This window comes from Carassius auratus, unplaced genomic scaffold, assembly GCF_003368295.1.
Source record: "Carassius auratus strain Wakin unplaced genomic scaffold, ASM336829v1 scaf_tig00217025, whole genome shotgun sequence".
Taxonomy (NCBI): domain Eukaryota; kingdom Metazoa; phylum Chordata; class Actinopteri; order Cypriniformes; family Cyprinidae; genus Carassius; species Carassius auratus.
The window spans coordinates 212,501-229,604 of NW_020528858.1; the positions used below are offsets into that span (position 1 = coordinate 212,501).

Below are 17,104 nucleotides of genomic sequence, written 5' to 3' on the forward strand. Positions count from 1 at the left end.
TGTGCCACCCAAAACCTTTCTCTTTTCACACTGTCAGCGCCCGTCTGCTCGTGTTGTGCTCAGATGCTTCCCCTTTCACCGCCCCTGACTCTGTGGCCAAAGCAAACACATTCCTGCCCTTTATTGAACAGCTTTTGTTTGCTGGGCTGTAGATCAGAGAGACAGAACATTCCAGGGAAGAGCGAACGTGGAAAAGCCTTTCTGTGTTCACGAAGGGCTGCGGGCCCGGTTCGGATATATGATGCGCTTTTATCGACTTCCTGTTGTTGCAAACACACATAAAGTGCACTAGAGCGACGCAGGAGGTGAATCACACACTTTAGAACAATGAAACTATTCTTGTGGAAAGCGGTAAGAGCAAAGATGGCAGGGAGCTTCACAGAGGGGTTTATGTGTGTGTGTGTGTGTGTGTGTGTGTGTCTGTGTGTGTGAGAGAGAGAGAGAGAGAGAGAAAAAACACACTGTTCATCTTTTATTTACTACTAAACACTTGTTAAGGTCTTAAAAACTAGCAGAAGAAATTGTTTAAAGTGACAGTTTAATGAAAGATTAAAAACTACAAAAAAATATTTTAAAAATTAAGTTGGTTGATTATCTGAGATTAAAAAATAATTATTAGATGTAAAACTTACATTTACAAAACTAAAAATAAAATTTGCATTTTTTTACATAAAAAAACATAGTAAAACTATTTTTTAAAAAAAAACTTTTTGTTAATTGAAATAAAGCTGAAATAATATACAATTTGAACATTACATGTAACAAATATTTTTAAAAAATTAGAAATGTTGCTTGGGCAAACAATTGAACTAAAATAAGTTTCAGTAACTAAATTTGCTAAAACAACCTAAAAATGTATTTTCTTGAATTAAAATATAGCTGAAATACAGCTATAAAAAATATGAATATTAGAGGTCACACTTACAAAACATAAACGAAAATGAGAAATGTTGCTTTGACAATCAACTGAAAATAAGTGTGAGTTTTAGTACTAAAACTATAAAATTAAAACCAAAAAAAAAAAAAAAATACAAAATAAGTTACAGAAATCATAATAAAAATGTCAAATGGACATAAAATTACTAAAACTGAAACTATAAAAATAAAAGCAAATTCAAAATTCACATATTCACAGACATTTTTAAGCTGTCACATCCTTGATTATCATATTTTAGAACTGAATTGGAATCTAAGCATATGGCTCCAGAATAGCTGAAATACAGACCACATGTGATATAGAATATTTTTACAGGTTTATGGTGCTTTTAGTCCATATTGGAGCTTGAAAGTCCATTGAAAGTCACAATACACTTTTACTGAATGGAAAAAGAAGCTTACATAATCCTCAAAATATCTTGTGTATGTGTGTGTGTGTGTGTGTGTGTGTGTGTGTGTGTGTGTTCCTTGAAACTAAGAAAAGTGACAGATTTGGCTTGGATGAGTAAATAATTATAGAAAGTTAATTTTTTGTTGAACCATTCTAGGAATTCACCATTTATTTTCAGGGATTTGAGTTCTAGAATTTACAGACATCAACATACAACAAATTCTAGAACTCGGTGTAAAATTCTGAAAATTCCAGGCATCTATGAGCTCAACAGAATCTTGTCAAAGACCGTACTGTACATTCTACAATAACTATGTTTGGGTCAAGCTCAAATTCTAGACCACCGGCAACGCCACTCCAAAGTCTCCTATTACTCCTTGATGTCACGTTTGTAAAAGGAGAGCTTGCCACTTCATCAAAGAAGGAGTCAGAGGGAGGTCGAAGAAATGAAAGCATGAAACCCAGCTGCGAGTTTTGTGAAGTCTAGCCATAAAAAAAAGAGCCACCAGATGGGCACACTAGAAAAAAGTCAATGACTGCTTCCACAGAAATTTCAAGCAGCACTACTGTTTTCAACATTGATGATAATGAGAAATGTTTGTCATTTTGCCTTTAGGCTGAAGTTGCAGCTTTGGGAGAACAAGGAGACATGGAGAGACTGGTGTCAATATAAGAAATAAAAAAGGAGGAAACAGGAAAGACAACTTGACTTCCTGTGTGTTAGAGAGACCGCGGTGTGGTTAAAGACCACAGCGACAGTTTAGTACAATGGTGAGCAAAAAGAAAGGATTAAGAAAAGACACTCCTGCAACATTCAGGTCAGGGCAAGTCCCTTCTTTTTACCTGTAACACATAACATTTTCACTTGTATTTATGATTCACACACACACACAGCATAGTTCACCACACCCTTCCCTGGCCTCCCTCTGACAGTCGATGGTCCGCCCTTGTGTGACACTACATCCAAGTCAACCAAGGCCAGTCTGATTACAGACTATGCTTATGTCTGCAAGCATGTGTACAATATAAAACTAGCCATAATTATGGGTCTGTACAAACATATGCATGTGTGAGCGAAAGCGTGACCTTTTATGAACCCATCCAACAAAAACTAGGCAAGCAGTAACTGGACTTTTGAACATTAGAAACATAGAACGCTGTGACTGGCAACATTTGAAGAGAAAACAGGCATAGAAGAAGTCAGCATAAAAATTATGGTCTAGCTTGCAAAATACTTCATTTAATTTGCATCAAACTTTGATGGACCGAACTCAGAGCCTTGAGGTATCCCAAACTCAAGACATGACTCAAACTTGGCTAGTCTGTGTTTACTATAAAATTAGGCTATTGTAGGTTATCCTTTGGTTTTAGGGCAATGTTTATTTTGTGTCTAGAACAATGGGAGAAGTTAGCTTAGTGCTATTATGGGACATTACTTTTTTTTTCTTCTCATTTTCAACACAAACATATAAAAACCGCTGTTGTGTTGAATTATTAACTAGAATGGTGCAAAATACAAACATTGTGCTTCTAGTCAGAAAAGTTTCATACCACAGTGACTGGCACAAACTATGCAGTGACATGGCTAAAGTTAAACAAATCTAGAGATCACATTCTTCACACGTACTGTCATTTAGTTCAATGCCTATAGAACGAATCAACAGTTTGGCAAATCACAAAATTTTTGACACATTTACAATGGTTTGAAATCTTTTCTAGATTTGAGTAAAAACTGTACAGACAAAACATTTATATTTTTGATATGCCTAAAATCTTTGATAAATTAACATCTCACAATAAGTAGGACAGTGACAGTCATCAATCTCTGAACTCCTATTTTTCAACAAAGAACCCTAAGGAGTAATTTCAGTTTAGAATGTACATGAAACTCTATCCACATGACAGCAGAGGCTGCGTATGCAGCTAGAGTGTCATTTTATGAAACAAGTTCCTTTTGCATTTTGGAAAGATAATATTTCGAAGTACATATCTGAAGACAGTCTAATCACTGTCTATTTAAAAATAAAGTATTTAAGTATCAATGAATTAAGGGAAAACAAAAACTCACAGAATAAAATGATCCTGTTTAAATGCATATATTTTAAAATATTAATATATAATTAAATATAATATATTATAAATAATTATTCTATTTACTTAATTTGTATAAAGACCTTTTATATTTTATGTGGCATTTTACAATGCTTAAAATTATTATTTTAATACAATGTTTATAATTCAGTATTAATAATTAACTAGCTGTTATCTTTTGGTATTGGTAAAAGTTGTGTACACAAACAGTATTCTTACTTTGCTTCTTTCTCCCAAGCGTCCTTTTATTTCTGATGCATGACACTATACAAGATCACAACATTCTCACCCACATTCCAACACATATTGTTTTGTTTTAAAGATGATGAAAGTTCTGCCGGCGAAAGATAGCACAGATGATGATGATTCCTTCCCAAAAAAGCATGCTAACAGGTTCTTAAATTCATCGCCCTGCCACTAAAAATCAGCTAGGTGGTTGCTTCGTGACTAGTCATCTAGTTAACCATCCTGATGATCCCTTTGCATTCGGCTGGAGCTAATAGGCTGTCATTGAGGTTTTAAAGCATTCCCTGAGGGACTTCAAAACACCACTTGCATATTCTAAGTCCATCAATCCAATTCAAACTCACAGGAAAGTGTAGCTTACACAAACAAACCCTGAGGGAAGGTTTAATGAAGAGGACATGGTAAACAAAGTCTGTTTTACCCAAGCAAGCAAACATGCAGATCTGCACCTGGCATTTCACAGGATATATGATAGACCTTCCGTTTTTTTTTTTTTTTTAAATCAGCTGATTTATAAAACAACTGGAAAAACAAGTGACTAGAAAAATGTTTGCTAACAAATACTGGATGGGCAGATTCCTGAATGACAAAGGATCAAAGTGGTTTTTATTAAGTGTGAGGAAATTAAATACTGAGGCAAGTTTCAGTAAGGTAGCATTCTCTCAAAAACATTAGTTAGCATTTTTTGTACATTCTGCAGCCAACATGCACATTCTTTAAAGTCAACAAACTCCTAGTACATTTATTTTAACCAAAAGGTAAAGTGTCATACAATAGCATAGGTTTGTAGTAAATGTAGACAAGCAGTGTTTAAGTCACATCTTAGAGTTCGGGATACAGCAAGGCTCCGTATTTGGCCCAACAAAGTTTGAAGTCATCAAAATAAAAAGTCTTTATTTTTGCACGCTGAACTGTAAAGTCTATATATAGCCATACAATAACCCTTTGTAGCCTCGTACTAATGTTTTGTCCCTTGAATTTCAAGCAAAGTATAACAAGTTTGTCATATGTATACAGTGTTATTAAATTACTTTATTCATACTTGCCAACCCCAAGCCTAGGGTCTTTTAGTAAACTGAAGAAGGGGACTGAATAACACTACTATTTTTGTTGCCAAAAATGACGTTTCACCTCGAAGTGACAGTCAAAAACTGCAGTTTTAGCGATAACAGGGTAGATGATCATGTTGAGAACACAGCTGGCTGCGGTTTACTATGAAATGGGAAAATCAACCACTTTTCTGTTCCCATGGTGATAAGACGTACATGGACCACAGGTTACTCTAATGGAGCCAGAGTGCAGTGCACCTTCACTATGTTGCCATGGTAACATTTTTGAGTGACCGGTCAAAAAAGGTTTGCATTTAGACTATAGAGGAAGTGTACACTGGCTGTCGAACAAACTATAGAGAAAATGTTCTTGGAAGTCTGCAATTTTTAATGGTTTAAAAACCTAAAAACTTTTCTCTGTTTCATGTTTCCATATTTTTCCTTCCCCCTTCCGCTTTCTCTTCCAAACAGAACAAAAAACATGCTGGAGCAAGATCCAGTCTTCCACTGAACTGAGGTCTTGTTTCACAGCTGAACCAATGACCTCTTAAACTTTTAATAATCCCCAAACACACAGCGGCTTGATTTCCCAGATGGCAGAGGAAGTATAGAGCACACAGACAAAATATAGCACAGAACAAATGTTAAACTATTAAATGCAATTAACCTCTTGCATGCAAGTCTGTGAAAACAACATCATAAAATGTCTTACCTTAAAACTGGCTAGCTCTTGTTTGGTGAATCCATGACTGTGGATAATCTTCATCTGTTTGACCAGCGTACTTTTCCCACTTTCAGCAGCACCTACATCAATATAGGTCAGTCAACATTACTAATCAGTCATTTAGTTTACAATTTTAACAACAGAACCTACAAATGGTACAGCCATTCTATATTAACCCAAGATAAATGTCTGGTTCCAGAGTACAGTCTTCACCGTTCATAAATCAACTCTTCCTGAAGTTCAAACCCACAACCTTTCAGTTACCAGCCCAGACGTGAGGTTCAAACCTGCAACCCTTCAGATATGAGTCAAGAATTCAGGTTGGAACTCTTTTAGTTTCCTGCACAAATATGAAATTAAAACCCACAGCCATTAAATCATTAGCCCAGATGAGAGGTTCAAACACAAAACTTTACTGTTACCTGGACAAATATGAAATTTGAACCCACAACCTTTCAATTACCGGCCCAGATCTGAGGTTCGAACTGAGAACTGTCCCGATACCTGAACAAATCTGACGTTTTAACTCGGAATGCTTCAATTACTTCCACAAATGACAAATTTATTTCAAACCCACAACCTTTAAATTACTAGACCAGATATGAGGTTCAAACCTGTCATGCTTTAGATAGGAGTTAAGATTTGAGGTTGGAACTCAGAACCTTTTAGTTACCAGCACAAATACGAAATTTGAACCTACAACCTTTCAATTATTAGCCTTGAAGTGTGGTTCGAACCAAGAACTTTACAGCTACCTGGACAAATTTGAAATTCGTACCCACAACCTTTCAATTACCAGCACAGTTCTGAGGTTTCGAACCAATAACTGTCCAGTTACCTGAACAAATCTGATGTTTATACAAAGAATGGTTAAATTACCATGCACAAAAGTGAAATTCAAACCCCCAATCTTTAAGTTACAAGCCCAGATCTAAGGTTCAAACTGTCAAGTTACCTTTACAAATATCAAAATTAAACCCAGAATGGTTCAGTTACCTTCACAAATATCGAATTTAAACCCTGAATGGTTCAGTGACCTGCACAAATATGAAATTCAAACCAACACAGATCTTATATGAAGCTAATGCTTTGTAGATATCAGTCCATTTCTCATTTTCAAACCCACAAATTTTCACTTAACTGCACACATCTGATATTTTAAAGCAAAAACCTTCCATTTCACTGACCAGACTCGAGGTTCAACCCACCAACCTTTTAGTTTCAACCCATAACTGAGACTTGAAACTACAACCTTTTTTACATATAAGCTAAAACTTCAGATCTGGGCACAACATAATATTTTGGGGTTTGCAGGAGGTACAAGCCCTAATATTTTGTTACAAACCCAAGTTTCAATCTCTGCACAAATCTGGGGTTCAAATCTGTACAGTAGGTAGGTTTCCAACCAAATCTGGGGTTTAAACCTACATTCTTAGAGTTACCAGCACAGATCGGCTATTTAAACGGATAACGTTCAAGTCCAAATCTGTTGCTGAACCAATAAACTTGGGTTCAAACCCACAATCGTTTAGTTAAAAATAAACTAGAGTACCCAAAATTTAGTTTTTAATGCACAAGCAGGCATATGTAAACATCAAACCCCATGTTATTTCGCCTAAAAGCAATAGGTAGATGAACAAACATCTGGATGGGACCTTCTTACCCAGCATGAGGATCTTCACCAGGTTCATCTCTCTCTTGGCATACTCGTACAGATCTCTGTCTATCTGCGAGCTGTGGATCTTCGCCTTCTTTCCCTCTTCTGTCACCTCTGAGCCCAGACACAGACCCATTTCCAGAGCTCATAGCTAAAGATCCAGCAGAAATCCCAACATCACGGATGGAACCGAAGAGGAACGTTCAAAGTCGCGTAAAAACATCCCGGCGAGATCCCCCCGCTCTTATACAAAGTCCCTCCGGATAGAGCGTAAAATGACACCAAAGTCAATTGCGCGTGTGTTTTTGAAAAGATCTGATTCCAAATCGAAGAGAGAGAGAGAGGCTGGGATGGTCCGATCGTACAGGAGGAAAGAGAAAAAAGTTTCAAATCCGCCTGTTCCCGGTTAATTTCATCGGGCTCAACACTCGTGCTGGCTCGGGATCATCGTGTCCATTGAGATCTCACGCAAACACTGTCAGACGCCGCACAAACACTCATAATCCACAACACAGCTCTACCTGTTCATTACGCGCAAAATAAATGGTGCATGTTGCCTACAGAGCTTCTCTTTTGGGGGTGTCCGCTTTCTTTAGGAAGGAAGTGACGTGATGTTTGTGGAACTTGTCACCTGAGATGGGTTTTGTTCAAGCGTTTTGGGAGAGTTGCTGCTGGCAGTCCGTGTAACTCATTATACAATGAAATTAAATAAATTAATTAAGATTTTATATAAAATCTGGAAAACTGAATAAAGTAAAAACGCTAAAAGTAATTACAACCAAACAACAACAAACATAATAAAATAGCTACAAAGTAAACAATTAAATATAAAATCAATAAATAAAAAATAAATAAAATATTATGGCATATTGCATAGTAAGTTTAGTATCATTTAAATATTGATCTAATTTAATCTTGATCTAATAACAAAATCTAAAAGATGGAATCGGCCAAAAGTATCATCTTAAATTAACATTAACATTAAATTTTATTTTTTTTATTAATAATCATAAACATTTTCTTTATACAATAATTGACCACGTAAATGCAAACCTGCCTTAAAATTAAGTTTAAAATGTGTGTATTTAAATGTAAATTTAATATCACTGATATATCTTCACATTGAATAAATTAAATAATTAGATTTTTATGCGCTTAATGGAATAATGGTCAGAGCAAGCCGTTTTTCATACATTTTTATTGCAATTTAAATTGCAATTAATGGATGGCTTACAATTTATTATGCATGGGACAGTAAATTATAGACTTTCTGAAGACATTAACACCAAATTCAGAATTGGTCACTCAACATTTCTGCAATGTAAAAACAGCAATTCAACCTAAATGTGCAGGAAATGTTACAAACTAAAAACATGCTGCAATTGCAAGGTGCTTTGACATTCATTAAACAAAAACAGACAACAAACCGCATAAAACAAGATAAAAGTACATATGAGATAAAAGCAAGTTTGACTTTTAATAATCAACTTAGTTTAGAGACAGATGTTTGTAAAAATCTGTTAAAATTAAAGCGTGACATTAAACTGACATCAATCACCTGAGGTCAAAGAGTCTTTGGCTGTGACTTTGTTCATGTCACAACAAACAATGTTAAGAAAGTGAAAATAAAAGTGGTAAAACCAAGTAAAATGCTAGATAGGTGACTGTGGACAGTGTATGAAACAAAACTTCAGAGATTAGTTCTGAGATTTTTTTTTTCAGGACACGCATATCAAGTGTTCAGTGATGACGAGAAAGGTAAAACCACTAGAATAAAATATGCCAGCGTTAAAAACGTAAAAAATGGCCAGGATGACATTTCACAACAAAAAAAAAAAAAAAAAAAAAAAAAAAATGTATATATATGATTTAAATTATTTTTCTTTTCCTTTTTTTTGCATTGTGATACTATCTTGACAAAAAAAAATCCCATTTGTGAAAATCTCACTACCAAAATGGAAAAAATAACAATAATAATAATAAAAAAAAAGGATAAAAATACATTAAAGTTGTAAAGTATTTATATATCATGTATAGTATATCCTTAATTTATACATATCTATTAAAAAATACTATAAAGATAATAGAATAAGAATCACTTCTGAAAACAATTAGAACTGCAAACAAAAAAACATACAGCTAGTATGCATGCTATTGTAGTCAACATCTAGTGTTTCTTCACAAATTGTTTCTCTGCTCAACTACAAATTTGTGCGGATGGATTACCAATTCAAAAAACCACCAAAATGACACAATCCTCCCATAACATCCATACAAAATGCAAAATTAGATGCTGAATGTTTTTCAGTGTTCCTCCCATTCAGAGAGAATGTCTTCAAACCCATTTTATAGGTATCATAAAACTTCTCCGCACATAAAGTGCTTTTGTCATCAAACAAGAGTCGTGCAATTAAAAAAAAAAAACAGTTTGTGTTCCTCCATGTCCACTTAAAAGCATCTTCAGCTCAGGCATTTTGTTCGTTCGGGGTGTTTATATAACAGTCCAGGGTTAATTTGGGTTCTTTGATGAAGCCCTTGATTGGTTCGGTTTGGACAGTTCGGTTAATTATTCGTTAGAGCCGCCTCGGTCTTCAGCGAATCCTCTTTATGCTTCAAAGCCTCAATCACAGCCATCTCTTTAGCTTCCTTCTTCTGGTTCCTGGCCTCAAACTGCAACCTACCGGGACAAAGAGAGACACGGCTCATTTGCATACGTTCGTTACATTTCCCGTGAGCAATGTTTTCACGTTTAGCTCGTATCGTCCCACAAACCTGTTCTCAATGATTCTCTGCACGATGTCGTCGGTGGTCAGATTGTTGCTGCTGTCCAGGACGCGGAAAATGCCTCTCTTCTTCGGCTCCTGCAAAGAGACACAATGGGTAAAAATGGGTTTTTATGGAAGAGAAGATCACAGAGAGATGAAAATAAGGAGACTTTACTCACGGTGTAAGGGTCTGTCCCGTCTGTGTCAGGAAACACTTCGGTTTTCCCATGACACACCAGATCTACCTACAACCAGAAAAAATGTACAAGTTAAACAAAATTAGAGTGAAATGTTTTTAAGATTTTACATTTTGGTTTCTGTTTAATAAGCTTATCTGCCAAATTATTCATTTATTTTTATTTTTTTAAATAAGGATAAGTAGAAGATAAGCATTTGTATCTCTATTTAAGCTCTATTTATTATTTTTTAGTTAAGCAAAAAACAAAACCCATAAAAGCGTCCAATATATTAATAATGTCCCCAATATAGTGTGCGCCCTTTGTATTTTTCCCATCAGGACAGAGAAAATGTCCCAAGCACTCTTTTTAGTTAAACTATAATGCACGGTTGAACTCTCTGTAACTGCTCGAGGGTTTGTGGTTAAAGAGGCGAGCAGTAAATCTCTAGATTGTTCCCAAGCAGGACAACACAGAATTGCTGAAATAGTGTTCAGTCACTAAAGCCTTTGAATCTGGCAGCTGTCCCAGAGCTGTACACAACACACACACACACACACACACAGCTTTATATCTCAATAACGTAGTGTGTGAATCACACAAATCACATTCTCTTCACACTCAAAGCCTCTTATTGTGTTATTGTGTCTGGAAGCGGGTTACACCAAAACTAGATTTTTATTCTCTACAGTGAATGACCAATGTGTACTGGTTTAGTACTGTACCTTAAAGTGATCCAGAAGATCTTTTCCTACTGTGTACGGAGCTCCGATCACAACCTCAGACACATACTGAAGAAAAAAAGAATCACAAGACTGTTATCTACAGCCTAAATGGAAGACTCCAGTAGATTCTTAAAGCTTTACGGTTCTAAACTGTAAACTTCAAGATGTATTTTTTAGGCTCTATGTTCTTCAACATTTAAGTTCTAAGTTATTTCACCTCATTAAGTTCTCCAAGTTCTTGAGTTTCTAATTTCCATGTACATTTTCAGAATTCTCTAAGTTCTAAAATTCTCTACTATCTAAGTTCTATAACTTTTATTTAAGTTCCCAGAGACCTCCTAGCACACACCTTTCTCCAGCACTTTCTCTCTAGCATTTTATGTTCCCTATGTTTTACGTTCCAATTTTTTTTAGCAATTCTAATTTCCTTTATTTGTAAATTATCATTCTCTAAATTCTACATTGCCTAGGTTCTACATTCTCTAACTTAATTTTTTTTTACATTTCAGATTTCTCCAAGCTCACAAAAGTTCTCCAGTTCGTTAAGTTCCTTAAGTTTTAAATTCTTCACATTTGTGTAAATCTAATTTCTTTAAGTTCTACATTAAGTTATAAAGTTCTACATTGTCTAGGTTCTACAATCACGGTCTTTTAATTTCGTTAAGTTTTAAGTTCTCAGGGTTCTACAAATTCAAAGTTCTGCAAGTTCTCCAGGTTCTATATTCTTTCCGTTCTCTAAGTTCTAAACTTTATGTTCGCATTGTTCTCAGTTCACCATGTTCCTCAATTCTATAGATCCCCAAGTTCAAAGTTCTTGGTTCAAACGTTCTAAAATTTTCCAAATCAGCCAAAGTTCTAAATCTTAAAGCCAAGTGAAACCTCCCAACATTCAGCAGTTTTCATAAAGGAATGCACGTGTGGTTTGTACTGATATTACAGTATTTGGGGAGGTCTGGAGTTTGTTTTGTGTGGGTTCTGTCTGAATGTTTCGGCATGTTTTAGGTATGCTGGCATGTGCCTGATCCATGAGAGTTTGTGTGCTGAGGATGAATGAGAGGGTTTGTAAACTTGAAGATGGTTTGGATTAGCTCAAGACGTGAGATTTTTAATTGGAGTCTCATAAGTGTGCAGTACAAATGTACTTTCAACACTGCTTGTGATCGTCTATTCTCTTGACCTTGAGATGTTTCTGCCCAGTTTTTTCCCCCATACTCTCTTTTCTGTACTATAACACTCCATGTCTCTGAATACAATGGCCCATTGTTCTTAAACAAGAGTGTCAAGAATACAAAAGCAACTTGAAATGTCCAACATAATAAAACAGGATTGAAGGAGACATTAAATTACGCACAATCCATAAAAATGACTGGAGGAGGCAGTCATTTATTCAAAATGCTAAGAAAAGATTGGAGGAGATTTGTAATTTATGCAAACTACCAAAACATTATAAATGGCAGCGGTAAGTTTGGTGCACGTTTATGCAAAACACAAAAATGACTTGAGGCATACGTTTTGCACTTACTCTGCAAGCCAGCACACTCAAAGTTCTCTCATGAATATTCATGATGGGGTAGTTCTTTCCTTTGTAGCGGTTCACTTCCTACGAAAAAATGAAACAAATACAATTCATAAAAATAATAACATTTACTAAGCATTAAAATGGCACACTAGTCACTAATGCAATTACAGACCAACTAAGATGCACTTAAGATACACTTTCAGTATACAATTTTGTCATTTTAAAACTATTCACAATTCTAATTTAGTAGCTTGTAGTAGTAGTAACCATACTTGTAATGTGTATGGTATTTCTCATTTTAGGGAACTTAAACACAAGTTTGCCCTGAGGCATAGAAGTTCAAAAACTGTGTAAAACAGGTTTGCATGTTGTCATGCTGAAGATGTGTCTTTGAACTTCCTTTTTTTATGGTTCACATGAGGTTTTCTGTCTGATCAAAGTTTATCAAAAGAATTAAAAGCAGCTTGTCATAGCAAATTTGGCCCTTTCGAAAAATCAGCGTGAGGGAGGAGAGGTCTGTAAAATCTCGTAAAGCATTTGTTTTTTTGAAACACACCTGGTCAAAGTGCAGTCCGACAATGACGTAAGGTTTCTCTGCTTGTTTGTGAACAGTCTCGAGGAAATCCACGTGACCGATGTCTATACAGGTCATATAGTCAAGGCCAAAACAAAAGCATAACAGGAGTTCCCAAACCTTAAACTGAAATTGTCATGACTTTTCCTAGCTTTCTAGATGTCTTCAGAAGCAAAGTGTGGAGTGGTATGTGTCTAAAAGGATACGGAAGAGGTCGAAGGCTCCGGCCACATAAATAATTGTGTCTTCCGGCTGTGGTTCTTTTCCTGAAGCGAACTGGATGATCTTCTGAGACGTCTGCAGGAACTGAGAGACACCAGTCCAAGGGCTGTGCCCTTTAGGACCCTGAGGAGAACAGATACATCAGAAATTTTTACCTTTGCAAATGCCAGAATATTCAAATGAATAACATGTATAAGATTCTCTTCATACACCACATAGAAAGTTCAAGTTATGTACAGTATGTTCCCCAACTGGAATTCAAAGCAACATAGAATTGCATTCCCAACTTATTAAAGGACTGCAATATGTGACATTACCAAGCAAAACCATATATAGTTGGAAATAATGTAGGTAAGCCCTGACCTCTAATGGTCAAAGCTGTATATGACCGCAAATTACAATATATTATTAAAATATGAATCAGCACATAAGCAGATCAACGCACCTTCCCAAAGTTATCTGTGTGGAGCTGGTAGGCTGCATTATCCTGTGAGAGAGAGTAGAATATGAATCGGGGACTGACAGAAAGTCATTACTTAATGCTCATCTGCACACACTATTAACAATAGAGTCTACTCACAACGTTACTGTGATGCGATTTCGTTAACAGGAGCATACGACCCACTAGGTCTGTCGTAGACACTCCTTGTGTGCGTTTACATTCCCTGTTGATGAAAAAAAAAAACACATGCCAAGCATTATACACACCCTTGGGTCAAAATTTTGTGGTGTGCCACAGGTGTATATCAGAGGCCCATTGGACTTTACCTGTATCGACCCATTCTCTTCACTTCGTCGTAGGTATCTTTCCCGTCCACGGTCAATGTGATGTCATCTAGCAAAAGATATGATATTATTATGATTCAATTAAATTTTGGTACAATTTTAACTATTTTAATTTTAACTTAATGAAAGAAGCATATAATCTAAACCAAGTTATTCCTTCGATGTACAAACCACTATGCCGACACAACAAGGAAGGGTGATAAGTAAAAAGATAACTATGACTAAAAGATTTAAACAATTTCTGACAAATTATACAAATATTTACAGCCACTCAGAATCCATCCTGAATTAAGGAAACTGAGCATTTAAAAAACTGCATCACGTACTTATAATAAACAGAAGGTTATCATCCACTGGTGTGAACACTAACATAATCGTTACAATTTTTATAGTGATTGTTCTTGTTGTTAACGGGTCTTTAAACACCAAGATCACTTACTCAAAATAAACTCTAAAAAGATTTGTTGTTTAGAAATAGTCATGAATATGACATCACAATCATAATTACATTAGCATAAGGCCCCATTTGTTAATTTTGCACTAATGTGGTAATGTCATGTAATTAATATTATATTTAACACATAATGCCTATTCAGTAACTAAAGCTGACCTGACATACAAACTAATGTGCATGTTATGAGTGAAAAGGAACGGTAAGAAAAGGAACTGTAATAAAAACACAGGCTGTTCAGTTCTAAGAATCAGAACCAGGATGAAAATGGTTGAGAAAAATGTAATTCTAACCATTTGGGAATAAAATTAAATGTACTTCAAGGAATAAAATTCCACAAAACTGTAAGACACAGCATCTTTAAAGTTGGATTGATTAAAATGGATTGTGCCTAAATGATCCCCTCACCTCCGTGCACGCAGAAATCACAGTTGTACTTGTCCAGCGTCTCCAGTGTAGTAACATACGGTGCCCCCTCAACAATCTCATCCACCCACTTAGTGGCCCGTATCATTTTATAACGCTCGGCCTGCGTGAAGACCGGTGGACCCTTGTGCTTGGCGATTTCCTCTGAACGTGAAAGAAAAACAAATATATGATCATTTTTTTCAGTTTGTATATTACAGTGGCTTTATGTGAAAGTCTGAAATTGTAATGCATACCGTCTGTATGAACTCCTACTACGAGATAATCTCCCATCGCTTTGGCCTGTCGTAATTGGTTAGAGTGACCGTAGTGCACCATGTCATAGCTGTGGAGACACACGTGGACTTTAGATACAGGGTCCTTCGTTTAAAGAACCCACACAGGTTATGTAATGAATAACTGCTTTCGTAGCAGTTCAATAAAAGGCTGTACAGACAGCTGTAGCAAGAGACAGGTGGGTTATCTAACCACCACGAGCCCTTTCCCCTAGTAATATCATTAGCTGGGTCGATAGGATTACATGGGGATATTATCTCCCATTTCATTTCCCATGAGCCTTTGCTGAACACCACACTCCACACTATGTGTTATTTATAACAGCAGTTACTCCATCACTCAAAATTGAATGCTAGGGTTAAATGAATTGGAGGAATATCATATCATTTCTACACCTTTGTGAACTATTAACATAGGTATGAGAAACGGGTCAGTTCTCAGAAATCACCTGACCCAATAACCTTTGAACCTGCACTGCAGTATTTTGGTACTTATTTGTATACCATCATAACACTCATTTAAATTAGCTTTTATTACATTTCAGTTTTAATTTTAGTAATTGAGCGTTTGTCACTTAAAAATGCTTCTATAAAGCTTTAATCAAATTTTATTTCAGTTGTAGTTTTAGTATTATTTTTTTTCCAAGTCGTTGGCAGAATTTCTTCTTTTCATCAAATATTTGTTTTATTTCTGTTTTAATGTACTCACTGAAACAGACACTTTCTAATTATGAAATATCAAACGTCTGATAATGCTTCAAACCTTTCTACTAACTTACACTAACAGAAAGTACTATGGGATTGGATTCATGGACAGTTGTAAACTATGATAATACCATGATTTTGAACATGCATACTTTTAAAATGCCATGCTGTACCATATAAATACCATGGTACTTAAATATAATACTCATTCAATCCCATGGAAACTATCAAAGTAACACAGTATCGCAGTCTGACTTCACTATACTGTGGTAACAGTATGTTTTTGCACATGTACTGTAGTAATACCATGTTCTTTTTGTTGTTGTTTTTCAAATCCAACGTAAAAACAGTGACTGAGGCAACCGTATATTAATGAATGAATGAATGAATGAATTAATTAATACGATCTGAAGCTATAATCAAATCATGGTGCCGGTAAGTTAACTTAACGTTACTTTTGTATCCCGAGGTTTTTCCAAGACTGTCATAGTACGACAAACATGATCCTTTTTGTAGGAAATTATAAAGTACGATGGCAAATATTAAAATACCATGGTAAAACCAACCCGGCGCAGTTAAGTTACTTCTTTTGTTGAATTCTACCATTATAAGACTCGTTTTTACTGTTTATTTGCTGTAGAGATGTAGTGTCCACTTTGAGCACTCACCATCCGTCACACCACACCCGGATCACCCGCTTCCTCTTCTCCGGGCTATGGCTGGACGAGCTCGTCTCTCCCTGGTCCTCCTCCTCGTCCGCGTGGATTCCGTTCCGGATCATGTTTTGAGCGAGTCTCCGAGCAGACGTTATAAACGGCTGGAACACGACTGTGTTGATATGAATGACACCGGCCGCAGCTCCGCGTCCTTCAAGAAGCCTAGCTAACGTTAGCTAGAGAATATGCGCAACGTTGATGACGCAACACGAGAACAGCGCGCGTCCTTACGATGCCCCTCCCCGTCGGGAAGTGACGTCGTGCGAGTGTCGCGGGATTTCCTTGCAACAAGTGAAAAGAAATGATCAACCCCCATGAACGAAAAAAATAAAACAGTGAATATTTTTTCGTTAGGGTTTCGTTATGTACGCTGTAAACGGTACAAGATAGTGTTGGCTATTTTAACATATTTTTTTTTCGTCTTTTCCATATTCCTTTAAAGAAATATCTCAGATTGTCTTTTTTATAAATAAATAAATAAACATTCTCTTAAATATTGCAACGTTATTACGTTTCATGGTATAATGAACAAAAATAAACAGAAGCTTTCATTAAAATGTTTAATAGCTTATAACTAGTTTTTGAATTTAAATACAGACAATTTAAATTGCTCAGTATATATTGAAGTGGTGGGCATTTATTTCAGTAATATTATTTTTGTTGAATATTT

The 17,104-nt window shown here is 35.9% G+C and overlaps 2 protein-coding genes across 2 annotated transcripts in view; both read right to left on the reverse strand.

The window, feature by feature from the left end:
- LOC113099729 (guanine nucleotide-binding protein G(o) subunit alpha-like) overlaps positions 1 to 7,671 on the reverse strand; it is a 30,318-nt gene extending 22,647 nt beyond the window's left edge. The window contains exons 1-2 of the mRNA XM_026264660.1: positions 7,101 to 7,671; positions 5,426 to 5,517 (exon numbers count right to left, since the gene is read on the reverse strand). Of these exons, the coding sequence (XP_026120445.1) occupies positions 5,426 to 5,517; positions 7,101 to 7,230 (222 nt within the window). The 5' untranslated portion in view covers positions 7,231 to 7,671. The remainder of the gene's footprint in view (positions 1 to 5,425; positions 5,518 to 7,100) is intronic.
- Positions 7,672 to 9,255: 1,584 nt separating this feature from the next.
- LOC113099724 (ethanolamine-phosphate cytidylyltransferase-like) lies at positions 9,256 to 16,622 on the reverse strand. Its single transcript, XM_026264656.1, has 13 exons — positions 16,387 to 16,622; positions 14,975 to 15,063; positions 14,721 to 14,882; positions 13,844 to 13,910; positions 13,656 to 13,740; positions 13,521 to 13,562; positions 13,060 to 13,198; positions 12,836 to 12,918; positions 12,283 to 12,360; positions 10,761 to 10,826; positions 10,039 to 10,104; positions 9,867 to 9,955; positions 9,256 to 9,771 (listed from the first exon to the last, which is right to left on the reverse strand). The coding sequence occupies exons 1-13, from the start codon at positions 16,497 to 16,499 to the stop codon at positions 9,657 to 9,659; spliced, it is 1,194 nt and encodes a 397-aa protein (XP_026120441.1). The 5' UTR covers positions 16,500 to 16,622; the 3' UTR covers positions 9,256 to 9,656.
- Between the last annotated feature and the right edge of the window lie 482 nt (positions 16,623 to 17,104).

Bases quoted from the DNA above. Each gene is read 5' to 3' on its own strand.
- LOC113099724 (XM_026264656.1), bottom strand. From the start codon at position 16,499: ATGATCCGGAACGGAATCCACGCGGACGAGGAGGAGGACCAGGGAGAG. The intron at 12,361-12,835 runs GTGTGTTTCAAA...ATTTTTTCGTAG, and splicing joins TCGGACTGCACTTTGACCAG to GAAGTGAACCGCTACAAAGG. The intron at 9,956-10,038 runs GTGAGTAAAGTC...GTCTCTTTGCAG, and splicing joins ACGGGACAGACCCTTACACC to GAGCCGAAGAAGAGAGGCAT.